This window comes from Apodemus sylvaticus, chromosome X, assembly GCF_947179515.1.
Source record: "Apodemus sylvaticus chromosome X, mApoSyl1.1, whole genome shotgun sequence".
Taxonomy (NCBI): Eukaryota; Metazoa; Chordata; class Mammalia; order Rodentia; family Muridae; genus Apodemus; species Apodemus sylvaticus.
The window spans coordinates 40,122,509-40,144,008 of record NC_067495.1 but is presented as its reverse complement, the minus strand read 5'-3'; the positions used below and the strand labels follow the sequence as shown (position 1 = coordinate 40,144,008).

Genomic DNA, 21,500 nt, shown 5'->3' with positions numbered 1-21,500 from the left:
GTAAATTATTTTTTCTCAGGAAAATTCCAAAGGAAAATGGCCATTTCAGGTCACCCATTTCAAAGTATTCCTTCTAAATTTACTAGTCAAACAAAACACTTAGTTTTCTAGAGGTAGGAGGAAAATTTACAAAAAACGATGAGTGATTAAAATACTTTTCCTCTAGCTAAGAAAGAAATGTTTGAAGTCAGCAGGAAGCAGTGCTTCACTGTTGAACACATCTGAGACTATAGATTATCCACCATACCTTTTTCCATTTTCAGACTTTCTTAGTGGTATAGTATTCTGGGTCTGCTTTAATCATTCTAAATGTTCCCTCCAATGTTTTTAGTGAATTTTTTTCCTCTGTTTGTACTTTTTAATTTCATGTCTAAATCAGAAGTCCATTTTTTAACTCATAAACTATATCTTCAAACTTTAATCAAAGATTCAGGAATTCAGAATTCAAGTTCATAGATGGTACTTCTCATTGGATTTCCCAAGTTACCTCAAAAATTACAGGACAACAATAAAACTCACCTTTCTCTAAGATTCACATTTTCACATTTTTCTAGATTCTGCAGAGGTATCTAAATTTCATATGATGTCAAATACAGAAATCTGACAACCATCCATAATGACATTTTCTCTCTCACACTACATGTTCAGTGTGTTTATATTATGTAACCTCCAAGTATCTTTCAAATTTTTCAATTCTTTCCTGACTGTTGCTGCTTAATTCATGATATGATCATCTTTTCTTGAAGTCAAAGCAAGATTTTAATGTATACTCTGCCTCTTACAATACCCCTCCCATTCAGAAACCATGCTATATATACTCTGGTGAAAGTGACACTTAAAAACTGAAATTTCTTTTTAATATATATGTAGAAACTTTCCACAATTATAGTGGAGATATAGTTTAGCAGTTATGAGCATGTGCTGTTCTTTAGAGATCCCAAGTTCTATTAATAGCTCATGACTTTCTATAAATATAGTAGTTCTTCCAGTTCCAATGTTGTCTTTATCCCTCTCCAAGCATCAATGCACTGAAGCCCAGGCACACTCCCTCAAAAATACAAACAAATTGATCTTTTATGTTTTGAGCATTGTGGCATTTAACTGTAATACTAGCACTATGAGGGTTAGGCAATATGGTTGTAAATTAAGGCTGTCTCAATGGTTGCAGAAGTTCCCAACGGTTGCTAACTCTTCCCTGTTATACTATAGTGATTGTTGGAGGAACCTGAAGTCCTTTAAATAACTCCAATCAAATCCTGTGAGGGGAAAAAACCCCAAAGAAACAAAAATCAAAAGCTACTGAGAAAAAGAAGGGGATCCACAAAAAAGGGGACAAGAGAAGATAGTGGGGACAAATAGGATAAAAATAAATTCACTGCATGTTTAAAAATACCATAAATTAAACCTGTGATCTCTAAATATACGAAAAAATAAAATCTTTTCATAAACTACCATTACTTGTAGGATGAAACCAACAAGGCCCCTTATCTTGGATAGTGGCTTCATTCATTCTCATTTTTGGACATTTCATCTTTTAAGTCATAATAAACTGCCATGGTTCTTTTTGTGATATCTTTCTTATTCAACAATTGCCTCCATTCAACACTATGTAGCAATGTACCAAGGAAGATCCCTTCCTTTTATTTAAAGATTGATTTATATTGTTTTATTAATTATTTTATACCCTCTGCATTTTATTCCCTACCCTGCCAACCACTGTCTACCCTCTGACTGTAAAATATTCCATACATGCTCCCCTCCCCGTTTCCACGTGGATGTCCTACCCCCACCCCCACCTGGCCTCTAAACTCCCTTAGACCTCCAGTCTCTTGAGGGTTAAGTACATCATCTCTGAATGAACACAGATCTGGCAGTCCTCTATTGTATGTGTGTTAGGGGCCTCATATCATCTGGTGTATGCTCTCTATTTGGTGTTCCAGTATCTGAGAGATCTCAGGGATCTAGATTAATTGAGACTGCTGGTCCTCCTACAGGGTCCCCTTCAGCTTCTTTCAGCCTCCCCTAATTCAACAGCAGGGGTCATCTGCTTCTGTCCATTGGCTGGGTGTAAATATCTGCATCTGACTCTGTCAGCTGATTGTTGGGTCTTCTGGAGTGCAGTCATGATAGGACCCTTTTTGTGAGCACTCCATAGCCTCAGTAATAGTGTCAGGCCTTGGGATCTCCCCTTGAGCTGGATCTAACTTTGGGCCTGTCACTGGACCTTCTTTTCCTCAGGCTCCTCGCCATTTCCATCCCTGTAATTGTTTCAGACAGAAAAAAAATATGGGTCAGAGTTGTGACTGTGTGATGCCCCCCTCTTTCTCATTTGATGCCCCGTCATCCTGCTGGAGGTGGGCTCTGTAAGTCCCCTATCAATACTGTCAGGCATTTCATCTAAGGTCCTTCCCTGTGAGTCCTGAGAGTCTCTCACCTCCCAGGTCTCTCGTAATTCTAGAGGGTCCCCTAAACCTTTTATCTCCCAAGGTTGTCTGATCTTTCTGCTGGCCCTTAGGGCTTCAGTCCTTTTCTCTCCACCAATGTCAGATCAGGTTCACCTCTCCTCCCTCTGTATGGGAATTTCATTCATCTTCAATACCCTCATAAATGCTACTTTCCTGTCACACTCAGTGCTTAATTTTGACTTTTCAAACGTCATATCTACATTCATTTCTGACATTTATAAAATCCTTGAAAATGGAACTGATTTCTCTTTTCAGTTCTTTGTTCAGAATGTCCCCCATAGTATATGATAGATAAAAGGTTATTTCTCTTATATTATCTATATTATATAATGGGTGATTTAAATTATAAAACTCCAAGAAAACATTTTTATCTGCATATTATCATTAAACATGGGTTATAAGTCCAGTACGATATGCTATTTCAAAATTGAGTTTTAAAGGTATTTATAGGATAGACCAATTGGCATTATAGAGTTGCAGAGAGAGCAAGAGAGAGAGAACAAGAGAGCAAGAGAGAGAGAGAAAGAGAAAGAGAGAGTCGAGAGAGAGAGAGAGCGAGAGAGAGAGAGAGAGAGAGGAGAGTGAGAGAGAGAGAGAGAGAGAGAGAGAGAGAGAGAGAGAGGAGAGTGAGAGAGAGAGAGAGAGAGACCAAGTGCCCTGAGATATATTAGGTAAACTTTCTATGACAAATTACGAATGGTTTTGCTCTAAAAATTTTAGAAGAAAATTTGGTGTATCAGAGCCTATTGATATTTGAAGTTGCTTAAAGTAATCCTCACAGTGACCTAAGGGTTTCTAGTTTTTTATGTTCAGATAAATTCTTTTCAGATACTATGTATGAAAGTTACCCAGAGTTTAGGGCTAAAGAGTAGTTCTGGGGAACTTATGACTTCATTTTTATTAAAGATTTATTTATTATATATACAGTTGTCTGCCTGGATATATGCCTATAGGCCAGAAGAGAGCACTAAATCTCATTATATATGGTCATGAGCCACCATATAGTTGCTGGGAATTGAACTTAAGAAGGAGCAGCTCTTAACCAGCCCAATTTTATTTTTTTTTAACTGTACAGGTTTACATTTCTGACAGAATATGCATATGTATGTATATATATATGAATATATATGTTTTGTATGTATAACAGTGCAACCATTTACAATATATGTGCTTTCGTTTTTTTATTGGATATATTCTTTATTTAAATCTTAAAATGCTATCCCTCGTCTAGGTTTCCCCTTAGCAAACCTATCCAATCATACCTCCATCCTTCTTCTACGAGGTTGCTACACCACCCACTTACCCATCTATTCCTGCCTCACCTCCCTAGTATCACTGTACACTGGGGTATCAAGCTTGTACAGGACTTAAGGGCCTCCCCTCCAATTGATGCCAGATAAGACAATCCTCTGCTATATATGCAGCTGGAGCCATGGTCCCTCCATGTGAACTGTTTGGTGGTGGTTTAGTCCCTAGGAGCTCTAAGGGATCTAGTTGGTTGATATTATTGTTGTTTTTTATTATCTTAGTTAAATACATAATGTAAGTTGAAAACTATGAATTATATATCAGTCCAAGGTAGGAATAAGTTTTAAAACTCCAAAATTGCATCAACTCATGAACAAGAGTTGGTTTCAGTTTTGACTATCAACTAGGAATAGGTATTTGCATTAACAACCTCTTTATGCCTTTTATATGATAATTCCATTATTTCATGTAGCAATATTTAAAATGTTTTATATAATTCATGCTAAAGTTAATATTGTTCATTTTTCTAATGATATGAAAATAGTCTTATCAAATGAATAACATTAGATTTAGGGAACCATGCCATCATTTTGCCATTTTAATTTGTCAACTTACATGATAATAAAATTGATATTTAGACTTTCGTTTATTATTTTATGTGAATTATGAAATACAAGTTAAATACCATATTAAATTTAGAAATATTTCTTTGGCTGACTATGCTCTAATTTGTCATTTATAGATAAACAAGGAAATAGTACAAAGCCTAGAGGAAGTTTTCTGATTCCTATGACTCCCCGAAGGGATTCCAAATCATTTGCTTCACAGTTACTGAAAAGAGGATCTCTTGTTCCCAAGTTTATTGATGCTGAAATTACATGTGGGAACCTATTTGTTGGTATGTGAAATGGATAATGTGGTTATCAAATCTAGTCAATGATATAATCTTCTTAATATCAAAACATATGTATTTTAAACAATAAATTCATTAGAGATTAAATGGCTTTTTCAAAGTCATAGTGGGTCTTCTGCTCAGGGTAAGTTTTTAATGAGTGTCAATAGACAGTCTCTACATTTATTCTTAGTGCCTTAGCATTATTATATATGCCAAAATTTCCATCTCCTACTTCCATTAATTAAGTAGCTGAATGCAAATACTTAAGAATAGTTGTTTCTGTTATATTGAACTAAAATGATAAATATCCTGTTGATCCCTTATAACTATTTTGTAACATAAGTACCTCCTGTATTCAGATTCTGTACTGAAGATTTATAGTTTCAATACATGTTCTATTTTGATTCCAGTTTGCATATCTTATAAAGTAATAAGCATAGGTAAATATGGGAATTTGGTATTTATATTTGATTAACATCAAATATTCCTTAATATAGATCTGTGTCACATGTTTAAAATTATTTTTTATCGGTTGGACAAATACAGCTTCAATAGTGTGAATCTCTATTTTTGTGATTATATAAGAAGATGCTTTTAATAAAATACAATATAATAATTTACACTCTTTAAAGTTTACATAACAAAAATATTTTGTTTTATGTGTGTATTACTCAGTAAGGCATTTTGAATATGTAGTAGATATTTTGTTTCTGTAATTCTTTTAGCTAATGTCTAATTGTATTGTAAACAATTGTAAAGAAATGTAAATAAGCTTTTATTATGTAAACAAAAGTAAAGACTCATATTTTGAGGAAAATTTGTGAATACTTCCTGAAAAGTGTAAAACATCACATTTTGTATATTTAAAAAATGTACTTTAAACTATTTTACAGATTTGGAAATGATAATGTAATAATTATTTTAAAGTATAGTAGATATATGACATTTTGGAAAGAATAGAAAAATTTGTTGATGAGGTTTTATTTTACTGATTACAAGTAGAGTTAACTAGAGGAGTACTCTGTACAAATAATAAGATGATATAATAAATGTGGACTCTAGGGATGGAAATTTCACGTGATTATTTGGACTCAGATGAAAGTCTTGCAGAAAGATTATTTGCCAAATATCTGGAAAATGAAGAGAAGAATCAACAGTTCTTTGCACCTGAAGAAGGATCAAAGGCTTTTGACTATTTTCAGAAGGTTGTGAATGCAGCTCAGACATGGTTCAGTCTCTTTGGCTGGCCAGAAGGGCCCCATTCTCTATCTATTCCTGAGACAATAAGAAGGTGACCTTTATATGTTTTATAATTTTCTTATTTTGAATTTTTCTAAAGTATAGTGTGGTTACTTGAATCATTTTCAATGAAGGAGACTTAATTTATGTCATCCGATGAATTATTCAGGCGATATTGAAGACAAAATGATGCAATTATAAATTCTTTGATTCATATATAGTTCTTCAACATAATAGTTTTGCTTTTAAATGACTTATTAATGAGCCATTAATTTTATAAAATAATATTTGATTGTGACCTTTACATAGATTTAGTGTTCTTTAGTCTCATTCACTTACCTGTGATGCATTTGTACGCATCACACTGCCCTCCTTCATCTTTCGATGTTTTCTCTCCTGTTTCATCACACACCCTTTCCTTTTTCTTCTTTAATTAAATCTTGATTAATTTTTTCTCCTTTTCCTATGCAACCTTTGTAGAGAAATTTTAATATAGCAATATGGCTCTTCTGGCAAAGGATCACATCCGAAGATCATCTAGGTCTGGCTGATCCAGCTGGAATGACACACCTTTAATCCCACTGGCTGATTTACAAACTCATCTGTACCATACACCTGTAAACTCTTAAAGATGAAAGTAGAGTTAGTTTATAGAAGGAAGCAGCCATGTTTGAAAGTGACATATAATTGAGGGGCAAACATCAAATGATGTATGACATGTATTTAGAAATTTATATTTCATGGGAAAATATAGAAAGCATATTTAGATTATACAATGCAGGATTGTACCCAGTGAATTTAAGTTACTTATTATATTAGCATGCAGTAACATCAGGAATCAACCCTTAATGTCTTTTCTCAAACCCAGTCTGTTTCTAATTCATTCCTTTAGCACTTCAATTGCACCATTAGTGATATATGTGTATAAGAGATAGTGTAATACCTTTGGGGATATTTAAAAATTTAATTTGTGTTTACAAACAGTAGTCACATGAATTGCATTTTAAGTTTATTGCTGTCTACCTTAATAATATTTGTTTTAGTTATTGATCATATTTTTGCATAAAGTAACATTTTGAGACTTGTTCTTTTATTCCTTTTTACTCATAGGGATGTGCAGAAAATACAATTCTATTCAACATCCTCACCACCCAAGAAATTTTCTAGACAGTATGATTTTTCCAAATATAATAAGACAATTTATGATGTGATACTTAACTTGAGTGGAAAACTGCCACCTGGAATTAACTCAAGCCAGTCGTTACCCGTGGATAACGTTGAAAGGGTGATACAACTCCATTCGCAGCATGCCTCACTTCTAGACTTTATCACGTAAGAGCTAAGATATACTAGATTAAACATGTAATTGTGCCTTCCTTGAGTTGATAAATGGGTAGACATATGAGTGCATGGATAGACTAAAGATAATAATTGCTCTTTAGCTCAAATATCTCTTGCTGTATACATTGTAATATATATTGTAGTGGTAAAGTATATACTAGTTAACAAGAGTATTCCATGAATTTTTGGATGCATAATCTAACATACTACTGCTCAAACTTTATCATGGACCCAGATCATTAGGGTGGCTCGTTAAAGCAATTTGCTCACAGTTACCCACGAGATTTATATGCTAATTTAGGTTAACTATAAGTTGCAAGATGATGTGAATGATCCTATTCCATAGCCTATTTTTCAGGCATATATCATAAACCTTGTGGTTAAAAATTGAAAATTAAAAATACTCTTAGGTTGCTGGTAGTATCATCTTAGTAAACAGATATTACAAATTTTACTTTTTCATAGTTAAGATGTAAATATGAAAGCATAAAGCTGGGAGAAGTCCATAATTACTACTAAAGTATAGCATAGATGTTATTGTGAGGTCTGTATTACTCTACAGTTGTTAATTGACAAGTTGCCATAAAATGAAAAGGTAATATTATTTTGAAATCTGAGGACAAGGTTGATGAATTTATATTGATTCTTTTAACTTCATTTTAAGCCTTTGTGTTTACTTAATATACACACACATAGACACTAAGCATACTCCACCTTCATGCTACCACCTCACTAAATTTTTGTTTTTATAAGGTTTATACAAATATATACATATACAAATATTTACATATTTGTTTGCTCTATTATGAGTGAAAATAAAGAGCAAAGTTCAAGGACTCTTAGAGTAACAATACAAATGAAATAATATTCTTTTTTAAATAGGTATATTTGGAAATTTGAGCCTCTTGCAGTTAATGCTGTTATAATGTTGAACAATACCTTTATTATGTTTTCCCTATCATAGTAATCTTAATTGTCTTATTTTCTTCATGGCTTAGAAATAGAGCTAGATTCTTAAGGTTCAAAAAGTTATTAAGTTCAAGAAAGATTTAGGCAGCCTTTTATACAGTTTACTATTGAGTATACAGAGGTGTGGTGGGTTCCTAGCCTTGAAACTGCCCTATGAATAACCCTTGAAACTGCCCTATGAATAACAGGTGAATAACAGGTTATGTGAAGTGTGGGGAGTAGTTGAGTCAATGATAGGGGGATCTCTTGATTCTTTGTACGGCTGAGTACAAAGGGATGCAAGGTTCCCTACTCTGAAAGAAGCAGCATGTGATTTCTTGAAAATGTCATAGTGTCTAAGCATATGATGAATTTTAACTCATAACATGACCATGGCAGAGCAGATGGGGTTATGTGCATAAGAGGTATAAGATGAAGCCAGGCAACATTCTGCCATATGTGAGGGGAAGTATCAAAAGTCCTCATATAACTTCTGGGGAAAGAAATGTCAATTTTCTTAAGAAAAGTGTGCTCTGGTAAATTGCTCATACTCCAGTGGATTGACTCAATACCCAGATTCATGACTTGTACTTTTGACTGAACTCAGTGTGTTACTAAAGGAGGAATGAGCACAAGAAAATACAAATAGAATGTATTTGGAGGAGGATCTAGGAGAAAGGGAGAGTGGAATGTGGAGTGTGTGTGATCAAAATACTTGGTACGTATTTATGATCTGTAAAAAGAAAATTAAAAGATTAAAAGCTATCATGGACTTAAAGTACAGATAGATATATATGAGTGCCCTATTTTTGTCTCATTTAGGTGCCAATGCATGGCAGCTCCAGATTCTGAGAGGCCTAAGATAATTTGGTAACCCTTCTATCTTATTTGGGTTTTATTACTTACAAGAGACTCCATGACTAAGGCAACTCTTTTTTTTTTTTACAGTGTAAAAAGTACATTTTTATTTCAAACTAATAAATCATAAATTTTTTTTACATTATTTGGTCACATTATGATATACAATAAATACATTCTAAAAGAAAACAAGTCATTTTTCAGATATAAAAATTTCAGAATAAGAAAAAAGATAATTATAAAACAAAAATCAGAAGCAGCAATGTTTATATGAATTTGATACTTCAGTGTAAAGTCTTCTGTAAATATATATGCATACATATATGCATATGAGAACATGTGGACATGTTTTCTGGCTCTGTGTTAAAATGCCCTAAAACCAATATTGTCTTAGCCACATGTAATCTTGAAATCTATTAAATCTATTTACCTAAGTTCTTCTTCTTACTCAGATGAATCAGGAACATTTGAAAGATAGAAAGAAGGAGAGAGAGAGAGAGAGAGAGAGAGAGATTCATACAGTTAGAGTCTGAGACACATTGAGATCCAGAATTATATAAAGGGAAGCTAAATTTGTACAATCATCATTTTATAACCCCCCCATATGCCTAATTGACTTAGGCATGGATGGATTATCAATTAGAATTTTAAAAGTAAAACAAAAAAGGTTAAAAGAGCAGTTAATAGGGAACAGGAACAAAGTATTCTTTGTTTTTTGACTATTTTTATTTTTTCCTTTTTTTTATTCGATATATTTTTTATTTACATTTCAAATGATATCCCCTTTTCTGCCCCCCATTCCCCGAAAGTCCCATAAGCCCCCTTCCCTCCCCCTGTTCTCCCACCCACCCCTTCCCACTTCCCTGTTCTGGTTTTGCCCTATACTACTTCACTGAGTCTTTCCAGAACAAGGGGCCACTCCTCTGTTCTTCTTGTACCTCATTTGATGTGTGGATTATGTTTTGGGTATTCCAGTTTTCTAGGTTAATATCCACGTATTAGTGAGTGCATACCATGATAGATATTTTGAGACTGGGTTACCTCACTTAGTATGATGTTCTCCAGTTCCATCCATTTTCCTAAGAACTTCATGAATTCATTGTTTCTAATGGCTGAATAGTACTCCATTGTGTAGATATACCACATTTTTTGCATCCATTCTTCTGTTGAGGAATACCTGGGTTCTTTCCAGCTTCTGGCTATTATAAATAGGACTGCTATGAACATAGTGGAGCATGTATCCTTATTACATGCTGGGGAATCCTCTGGGTATATGCCCACGAGTGGTATAGCAGGATCTTCCGGAAGTGAGGTGTCCAGTTTTCAGAGGAACCACCAGACTGATTTCCAGAGTGGTTGTACCAATTTGCAACCCCACCAGCAGTGGAGGAGTGTTCCTCTTTCTCCACACCCTCTCCAACACCTGCTATCTCCTGAATGACTAAGGCAACTCTTATAAAGGAAAACATTTAACTGTGACTGGCTTACAGTTTCAGAGGTTTAGTCCATTATCATCATAGCATAAAGCATGGCTGTGTCCAGACACAGATGGTACTGGAGAAGGAACTGAGAGTTCTACATCTTGAACAAGAGGCAGCAGAAGGAGACTGTGTTTTACACAGGGTGGAGATTGAGCATAAGAGATCTCAAAGTCTGCACACTTAATGACACACTTACTCGAAAAATGCCACACCTCATAATAGTGCCACTTTCTATGGTACAAGCCTTTACACGCTTGGGTGTGTATGCCTGTTTAAACCACCACACCTCCTTTAGAAAAAAAATAATTCATTGGAAACAGAAAAGTGTGTGTGTGTGTGCGTGTGTGTGTGTGTGTGTGTGTGTGTGTGTGTGTGGCTTTACATGGTTTTGCGAATTTAAGGGAGCCTGTAGTTGAAATTGAGTCTTTGCTGACTCTTCCCTGAAGCAATGTGGTTTCATTAGTGGTGCTCATAATGGATAGATCCGAATATCTGAGATTTTTCCACTAACAACAGAGAGAGATTCATGAAGCTAGATAGCATTAACCAAACACAGTTTATATGAATTTTAAAGTTTTCATTTTTTTTTCTAAATCACTAAATCTGTGGTCCTAAAACTTCCTAATTATATAACCCTTCAATACAGTTCAATATGCTGTGGTAATACAGTTCAATATGCTGTGGTAATACAGTTCAATATGCTGTGGTGACACAGAACCATACAATTATTTTGTTGCTATTTCATAACTGTAATTTTGGTACTGTTATAAATAGTAATGTAAATATCTGATATGCAACCCCCAAAGGGGTCATGAACCATAGGTTGAAAACTGCTGCTCTAAATGAAGTCAAGGACAGAATGGGAAAATTAGATCAGTTATAGAAAATAACAAAATTGCAATTATATAAATAATTTTTAACTGTACTATACTTTTATGCACTGAATTGTGTCTTACTTAAAATTCCTGCACTAGAGTAATAAGTTCTGTGATTAGTTTATAAACAAAAGATCTCCAAGTTAAATGAGGTTAGAGACACAGATGGGACTTTCGTCCTTAAAAGAGATTAAGACCTTATAAGATATTGGGAACTTTATTAAAATGTTGACATTTTAAAATAAAATGTTATATTGCTTACTTTTAATTTACTATTTTCTACTTTAAATCTTCAGTGTAGTAATGTAGTAAACTCACTATTTAAATGAGACAAATTTTAGATACATGTGCTTTAAAATGACATTTATATAATTTAATGGACTATTCACTTGGTGCAAAAGAAGGTTTAAATACTTAGCTCTGTGGCACCTGTGATGATTGCATTATTTCCCAGAAGGGTTAACATTAACATTGGTCATTCTAGTTTTGACATTTTATGATACGAGCATTGCAGGTATGGGAGAATGATTTTGGCATCAAAACCAAACAATTCAGATTTATTTGCTCTTTATCAGGAAATACATGACTGTATATGTTGACTGTGATAAAAATTCCCTAACATTTAGAAAGTGACAGCATGGTTACTAAAATTGGACCACCAATCCAAGATACGTGCATATCTATTATCTAGGAAACAAATGTATTAAAATTCAGAATGCTACTGTAATTGTAAATGCTATTTGCCTCACTTCTTAAATTGGTAACTCAGAGGGTAAGGACATTTGCATAGGTAAGAACCTATTTAGTGGTTACATGAGTCATGTTTAGAGATTAAGGTGAAATTTTAAAGACCTCACTCTTTGAAGAATTTGCTCAGAATTGATTACATCATTGTATTTATTATTATTTTGAAATTCTCATTGTGAACTTAGAATGCTCAAGCAGTAAATCTATATAAAAGTATAACTAAATATGTCATTACATGTAATTTTCCATATGGGAAAAAAGTAGACATAATATTTATTGGGGTGACATAACCATAATAACTGTGGAGTCATAAAATTGGGCTTTGAAAAATATTCAAAATGAAAATGAAATGTGAATATTGATATCAACAAGTATATTAATCATCCTCAAATGTTACACAGCTACATTATCTTCCATCTTGAGAAGCTCACATTTAATTGGTCCTGTTTTATTAACCTGCAGATAGCCTTTGTTATAAATGAAAATTTGCTTCTGAAATACTGCTTTGCTTTAGTCACAAGGAACTATTCTAGTTTCTACATCTGTCTCTGAGTTGTCTTTTGTTTTAATCTGAAACTATTTCATAAGATTTTAATTTAATTGGTATATATGTACTGCAATTCTTGGCCTCAGGTTTGTCATTTCTGCTAACGAGTAGTGTATAAAGGAAAAAAAGTCTTTATGTAACACTGTAGTAACTTAAATTTGATGGCAGATTTCAGGCATAGTATACATAGGGTAAGAATTGGCTGAAAAAACTCTAAGAATAGATGTTGGATTTTTGCTTCCTATATTAGTGTAGACTACTCCAGATCCATACAGGATTGAAGGAACTCTAGAACTCTGCTGACTACTTCATGAGTCCCTTCCTAATATTTTTATTATGATGCAATTGTAAGAGTGTCAGGGTTTTACTTTTCAGTGCCATCTTAAACCTCTCTTCTTCCTGTTTTTTCCCTTACTTCTCTGTAACCATAGGAATAAATGGCTGAAGATATATCATGTATTGATAACTTAGTTGTGGAGTTGTTCATTAATGCTGTTCTGCATAATGCTTCTCTGTGTGCACTAAATGAGTTAAACTGAAACACCAAAATCTCTACTGGAAAGCACAATGTACTTGAATCTGGCTTGGTGGTTCTTTTGATAGGCATCCATATAAAAGAAGGCAGATTAAATTACTTTTGAAATTTGACAGTGTTGAAATTGTATGTGTATATATTCATATATTGAATGTGATCAGTTATATGTGTGCAAAATTTAAAATTCATCACAGTGTATACTAATACAAGTTTATCCAATAAACTATTCCAGTTTTTAATATGTCATTTGGAAAAATAATAGTTGATTAATAGCTTATATTACAGTTTCAGGCATATCAGATAATAGTGATTCATTTGAATTAGATGAATAATATCTCATAGGTTAATTTTCTTGTATTTCAGCATTTTATAGATATTGCCTTGACTAAAAAGACATAAATCATAAGCCACTACATATTCAGACAACATAGGAACATAGATAAATGTGATTATAAACATTAAATTATTTCTTACTAACCAAGTTTTATAAAAGTAATATCATGCATAATTTCTTTATTAAGATATTTTAATTAAATTTTCAATTATGATAGCAAATATGACCATATTGAAATAATTTAACTGAAAGTGACATCAAATGTTTATAATAATTCTCTAATTTGGGGCTTTTCTTTTAGTGCTCAAGGTGGATGCATTTCTCATGTGCTGCCCGAATTTTTGCTTGAACCGAAAGATTATACTAAGTGGCTGGAAATTAAAGTAAGAAAATTTCTAGGAATAACCTATACAGTCATTAAATCTATAAATTTGTGGTCTTTTAAAAATAAGACCAGTTTAGGTCTTATCTTAAATATCCTAAAGCTGAAGCCCATCTTTTTTTTTTTTTTTTTGTCTTTTTTTTTTATTCGATATATTTTTTATTTACATTTCAAATGATTTCCTCTTTTCTAGCCCCCCACTCCCCGAAAGTCCCATAAGCCCCCTTTTCTCCCCCTGTCCTCCCACCCACCCCTTCCCACTTCCCCATTCTGGTTTTGCCCTATACTTCTTCACTGAGTCTTTCTAGAACAAGGGGCCACTCCTCCTTTCTTCTTGTACCTCATTTGATGTATGGATTATGTTTGGGGTATTCCAGTTTTCTAGGTTAATATCCACTTATTAGTGAGTGCATACCATGAGTTACCTTTTGAGTCTGGGTTACCTCACTTAGTATGATGTTCTCTAGCTCCATCCATTTGCCTAAGAATTTCATGAATTCATTGTTTCTAATGGCTGAATAGTACTACATTGTGTAGATATACCACATTTTTTGCATCCACTCTTCTGTTGAGGGATACCTGGGTTCTTTCCAGCATCTGGCAATTATAAATAGGGCTGCTATGAACATAGTAGAGCATGTATCCTTATTACATGGTGGGGAATCCTCTGGGTATATGCCCAGGAGTGGTATAGCAGGATCTTCTGGAAGTGAGGTGCCCAGTTTTCTGAGGAACCGCCAGACTGATTTCCAGAGTGGTTGTACCAATTTGCAACCCCACCAGCAGTGGAGGAGTGTTCCTCTTTCTCCACATCCTCTCCAACACCTGCTGTCTCCTGAATTTTTAATCTTAGCCATTCTGACTGGTGTAAGGTGAAATATCAGGGTTGTTTTGATTTGCATTTCCCTAATGACTAATGAAGTTGAGCATTTTTTAAGATGCTTTTCCGCCATCCGAAGTTCTTCAGGTGAGAATTCCCTGTTTAACTCTGTACCCCATTTTTTAATAGGGTTGTTTGGTTTTCTGGAGTCTAACTTCTTAAGTTCTTTATATATATTGGATATTAGCCCTCTATCTGATGTAGGATGGGTGAAGATCTTTTCCCAATTTGTTGGTTGCCGATTTGTCCTTTTGATGGTGTCCTTTGCCGTATAGAAACTTTGTAATTTTATGAGGTCCCATTTGTCAATTCTTGATCTTAGAGCATACGCTATTGGTGTTCTGTTCAGAAATTTTCTCCCTGTACCAATGTCCTCAAGGGTCTTCCCCAGTTTCTTTTCTATTAGCTGCTGAAGCCCATCTTAACAGCTGCTGTGTGTCTCTCTGTGTGTGTGTGTGTGTGTGTGTGTGTGTGTAAGGGTTAGGGCATTGATTAAAATTTTTATGACATTCCTGGGCAAAATGAATTAATGGCTTTATTTTACTTGCAGGTTTATGTGTATGATAGGTATGCAGTCATCTATGCCTGTTTGCATGTTTATGGGTGCAAGTTTGTGTGTGTGTGTGTGTGTGTGTGTGTGTGTGTATGAAATCTTATGTCTGCTCAAGCATATTGGAGCCAGAGGGTGATATAATTTGAATTGTCTACTTTGAATTCTGTCCTATAGTTTAAGACAGGCTTCAGGCTGTGGTAGTTGAATCTAGACAGACTTGATTCATCTTTCTAGCCTTGCATATTGCTTTAGCAAATCCCACTTGTCTTCCTTCTGTACAATAATACTAAAGGCAGGCCACTACTCTTACCCCTCTCTAAGTAGGTGCTGGGAATTCAAACTCTATTCCTCATGCACACATTGTATCCATTGAGTATGTACAAAGGAAAAATGCATAGACCTATATAATTTTATCTTTAAATATAAATTCTAATAATTTATTTTGTTGATAAAACATTTAATTTTACAAAGAATTGGTACTACCCTTTTTGTAGTATTAAGAGAGCAGAGAAATTAAACAAGAAATGCATAGTTTTCTCAAAGTATGGAGTGTATTTTATAAAAACTTCTTGCTGACAGAAGTATTCTTTTAGGTAAGTTATTTTTAGTTGTAGAAGTCCCTTACCATTTGACATGCTAAAAAGAGTCAGGTACCTGTGCTATGGTCTTATGTTGAGTTCTTGTATGTTATTTAAATATCTGTGGATTTTTTGAACTCAGCTCAGGTGAACTTGGTTTCCCTTTCCATCCCTACTACTAGATGGCAATAATACATGTAGGAAGAGAATACATCTGTGATGTAACTGGGTAACTTTTATCCTTGGAAATTCTCTGTGTGCAGTTTCAATGCTTTCACAGAGTTAAACATCTTGATGAATGTATAAAAGCAAATATCTGAATGTTTTATTAAAATACAAAATCTTGTATCATAATTAAAAGTTGACACTAGTATTTGCTTCACATATTTATGTTGTTGTTGTATTTCATTCCTTAAAGACATCCACTAAAAACACAGCTATCAGCACACTTAAGGGAAACTATTCTGTTGATATAGATATGGATAATTTTGAAGCCTGGAGTAAACGAGCATGGACAGATGTATTTCTTCAGATATACAAGGTAATATTTCCACTCTATTTTGCTGTTATTTTGTTATTCGTTTTTATTCACACGTGTTGTGCAATAGTATAGGAAATGATGTTATAAGGTATTTTAAAGCACAATGATTCTAATAACTTATGTTTTCCTTCTCTATGGAAATATAGGGAATTGAGTCACCTACAGCTGTGGTTGTTGTCTTCTGTCCTTAGTAATATGCTTTCGTGTATATGGATCAGCTTTTCTGATTAAACCTTTTTTCTAAATTCAGTTAAAATAAACTTTTCATATAATATTACTATGTATATTTTAAGTTAATAATATAGTATTCTTATATAATGAAGTAATGCAGTCAGAAGATTTGCTACTACATTTAAGTGAAGCAACGCATACACAGGCATTATCCAGAATTGTAGATGCAGGACATACTCCTTTTTTCAGTCCTGTTTCTATTCCACTGAGATTCATTTTTTCGCTTTCAATTGTTTTCCTTTATTATCTTATTACATAGCTATTATCAATGTAGCTTCCTTTAGCAGTTCATTTTCATGTTGTACTTTTGGGCTTTAATCCATATTTACTTAATTGTTTTTTGTAAGATAAAATCAGATATATTCATTGAGATAAAGTACCTCAGCAGATCTTTTTATAAATTCAGAGGAAGTAATTTAGTTTATGAACTTTTAAATACTAAGGATTATAACTCATAGTGTTTATATAGCCAATATTTATATATTTGAGTTATGTATTGTACTCTCAATTATATTTTCTATTTTTCTCTTTATGAGATTTGTTCACATAGTTGAGATATGAATATATTAGTTGTTGCTACAAGTGTTCTGCATTTAATCTTTATTTTAATAAAGTAGTCACCATATTCTATATGGGAGTCTTATTGCCAGTTTACCCATGCTGTAATTTCAGATGTCACTATTCTTTAAGTCCTTCAAGAAAAAATTTTCTCTATTGGATATAAATACTGGAAAATTAATTAATCTTATTGCTGTGATATTGGTAATTACTTCTTTTCTTTGTACTATAAACAAACATAATAATGTATATTATCTTCATGATATCAGTTGCGTAACGCCCACTTTGTTACACCAGGTACAGTCATAACTAAGATTGGAAGCAAATTTTCACTATATATCATATTGAAATTTATTAGTTGTATTAGATGGGTAGTAGCCCCAGATAGTCACAACAAAGCAGTTTTGGCATATGCCAAATCGTCCAGAGATCCACTCAGTCGACATTCAAGTCAGAAGTAGCCGCCAAACTAGAATCTAGTGGCTATGGACCAATTCATTGCAGGAACAACTTCATTTCTAAATTCCCTTTGATTTTCTAGCCATGGATCACTCTCAAGATATGAAGGTTCACTCAGTGGTGAAATTTGACACTGAGGTATCAGTTCCTGGTTTAATATAAAGTCTTCATCAGAAGTCTCAGTTAATTTTGATCTTTTATACATTTACTTTTGCACCAGGTATAGCTGTTAATTTACTTTTGTATCACTGTTAAACTACCAGACATCCTTATATCTAAAAGAAAGTTTATAAACTGGACATTAATTCTCCCTGTGCAGTTAATATAGGCAGAAATCTATTTAAATTATCTTAAAATATCTAGGTATCTTTTGAAATTTTAATTATAAAAATTGTCTTATTTATGTACAAATGAAATTTAATACAAACAATACTACTAATGGGAAGCAAGAAGGCAAATATAATATCAGCATTCATATAGAAGTACAAGTGCACTTGTTAGTGTTGTGGTAAGTATATGTGTACAATAGGTAGATGTGTATTAAGTATATATGTGTATATAAGTACATGAATCAGGCCTTTAAGAAAAATGGTGATGCAAACGAGTGTAGGAAAGTTGTAAGTGTAGATTTCTGAAATTACTTTACCTACATTGAAGAATTAGCTGAAATATTTAACAAGACATTCTGTGCTCTGTACTGATTTATACTCTTGTTATTTAATGTTAAATAATATCACTATTTTAGCAAAATGTGTTTGATTTGCATGAACTGATGTCTTGTGCTATCTATACCCCTTTCATTTATATAGATACATGTATATTAGAATACTTAAAAACTATCATTCTTTTGTACATTGAAATTTGGAGAATATTTCAGCAGTGATGGTTTTTTTAACCACAATTTTCTATAAGTAGACTGTGTATGTTTCGACTCATTCTGTATTAGTGTATACCACTATGATCCCAGTGAGCTCATCATTAAATCTATTTACCTAGTTAAGATTCTCATGAAAGCTTATTCCCTTTCTAAAGTAGAGGTGATAATTGATATGTGAATTCTAAAGTAGCTCAGATCATATATCCCAAACGTTTATCACATCATCTGTCATCAATTTACTCATCATTTGTTTTTACCCAGAATATGCAAGGAATCTATTTCCAATATTTTATTTGCATTTTAAAGTATATGGCATTTGAGATAAAGGAGATAAAGATCTAATATGTACTGTATTTCTATCACAGAAATATAAAAGAATGCTAGAATAATGCATTTCATGTTTGTAGAGTGTTATTCTCACCACATAGGTCAGATGAAACTAGAATATTCTGTACCAAATTTATTTGGTGAAAAAAATATAGTTTCCAATTTGTAAAAGAAAGAACAATTTGGTGCCACTCATATTTCTTATTGAACCTGTATGAGACATAAAGACATGAAAATCCTTTTGCTGTGGTTAATATTCCTGAATCTAAAAGTAGCTTAGATTGGATTATTGCAGAACTAGGCTCTGGGAAAAATATCAAAGAGTTTGTTTCAGATGTGGTTTCACTTTGTGCTTCTTTTGTCAGGAAACCATTCCATTCAGTGGCAGTTTTCAGGTGTCCACAGAAGTAATCTTTTAGAATGGGGAGGTGAACAGGGCAACCATGTCTCTAGATAATATGTCACTCAGATTTTATTCTCCATATATAAGATATTAGAGAACTACTCATGGTTGTTACCAGAATATATCAGTGAACTTAAGCAGTATTGTCTAAATAATGTAATAGTTAATCTGACTCATTTATTTGTTCTATAATTGAATATGTTTATCTCTCTAAATGCATAATAAAATAATAAATCTCAGATTGTTGCATCTAGAATCTATTTCAATTCCATAGTGAAGTGCAACTTTGAATACCTCTCTGCTATATATCTCTACTTCTCAGAGATAGTGAACATGTAGTGAATGAGGCTGTAACATTTTATACTGCACTAAACAGCATGAGATAAAAGTGCATTTGATTAGAAAGACACTCTTGTACTGTTTAATTCCTTAAATACACATATGCCTGGCATAGTGGCACACACCTATATTCTCAGTTTAGGAGGGAAAGGCATGAAAATCAGGACTGCAAGACAAGCCTTTTACACATAGCCAACTAAGGCCCATTTGAGATACATGAGACCCTAACAAAATATCAAAATGTAAGATATAATGGTTAATGTTGACTATCAAGTTGATGTAGAGGACTTTTATTCTAGCAACATGGCTTCACAGGTTTGTGTGATCCAAGTAGAATGCAGACATGCCACACATCTTTAATCTCTCTGGCTAGAATACAGACATGCTCATCATACACACCATTAATCCTAAACAATGTCATCTAATTGAGGGACAGATAATGTGATGAACCAGAAAAAGATGGAACAGAATAGATACAGCCAACTCTTTTTTTATGGATTTACAGATATTTATTTAACTAATCAAATTGATGAACATTTAAAGAACTTAGTTAAAGTTGTCACGATCCCAGGGGAAGGGATTTGATAGGTAATTACACATCAAATGTTCTTATTTAGAGTTTTAACACCTGCTGTTGCTGCTTTTAAGGCATTTAAATACATTAAAATATTTCCTATGTAACAAGTGTGCAGTTTATGAGTCAAAGCTCTATGTTTACAGTGGGAAAGAACAGTACTTTGCTCTCCACACACTATATTCCAAGCTTAGGGAATGCAACTTCTTCCATGCTTACTACCTGTATGACAATTTCATATCTCCAACAGTTCATACTTCCTTTTTTTCACCTTTTTTATTTCATTTGATATATTTTTTATTTACATTTCAAATGATTTCCCCTTTTCTTGTCAAGAAAACAGTTAACTAAGAACATAGCAGAGAATGCAGTGAGTCAGTTCTCATGAATTCAGTTGAGTTGAAATCAGTTAGTGTGGTGTCAATTGGTACTTAGTACAGTGAATTGAATGCAGTAGACATGTTATTTTCTTTTATTCCGGACTGGGTATATTAAACCAGAAATACTAATGTCTTCCCTTACTAATGTACATGGGATAATTAACTTTTCAATCATAATTTTGTTTTTCTGTCTGATTCTGTTAACTATTTCTTTTGAAATTCCAGGTTACGGTTCTATCTCGGGTCACACCACATTGTTCCAGTTCTATGCCAACCATACTTGGAGAGAACAAATCAAAAATCAGTCCTTCTTTTGCATCCAGCAACATATATTCAAATTCTGAAAGGATTATACTTAGTTGGTTGAATACAAACTATGAAAATCAACGAACTAATATATGGAAAGATAATAAAAATGGTATGATTGTTTTCATTAAACAGTTTTAAGTTGTAATACATAAATTGATATAATCCATGAAACCATACTCAGAATCTGTGAAATCTAGACTACTTACATGATTTTTTCTGTATTGTATAAGAGCAAGAACAGTTCAAAATCTTCAAGGTGAGTTAGTAAAAATCTTCTATTTAGTATATGTTGAAGGAGTAATAATGAGCTGAATATACAGATGTTTGAAAATTTGAATATTAATGACAACCCCTAATGTTGTTGTTAGTATTTTCAGTTCTGTAAAATATTATGAGGGTCATGTTGGGCATTGCAATGTGACAATATTTCATGAATTATTTGGTGAATAGGTCATGATAGATGCATGTAACTTTTTCCCAATACACAGCTACATTAAATTATATTCCAAGACCCTGAAATTTCTATTACAAAATTCTAATTGGTAATATGACTGTACATTTTTTTCCTCCATCCTAAACATTGACTTTATTGAGCA

At 33.3% G+C, this 21,500-nt stretch overlaps 1 protein-coding gene across 1 annotated transcript in view; it reads left to right on the top strand.

The window, feature by feature from the left end:
* Positions 1 to 21,500, top strand: part of Cfap47 (cilia and flagella associated protein 47) — a 220,589-nt gene that overhangs the window by 69,568 nt on the left and 129,521 nt on the right. Inside the window, exons 28-33 of the mRNA XM_052171493.1 lie at positions 4,456 to 4,611; positions 5,671 to 5,899; positions 6,958 to 7,179; positions 13,815 to 13,896; positions 16,325 to 16,447; positions 20,821 to 21,013. Coding sequence (XP_052027453.1) covers positions 4,456 to 4,611; positions 5,671 to 5,899; positions 6,958 to 7,179; positions 13,815 to 13,896; positions 16,325 to 16,447; positions 20,821 to 21,013 — 1,005 coding nt within the window. The remainder of the gene's footprint in view (positions 1 to 4,455; positions 4,612 to 5,670; positions 5,900 to 6,957; positions 7,180 to 13,814; positions 13,897 to 16,324; positions 16,448 to 20,820; positions 21,014 to 21,500) is intronic.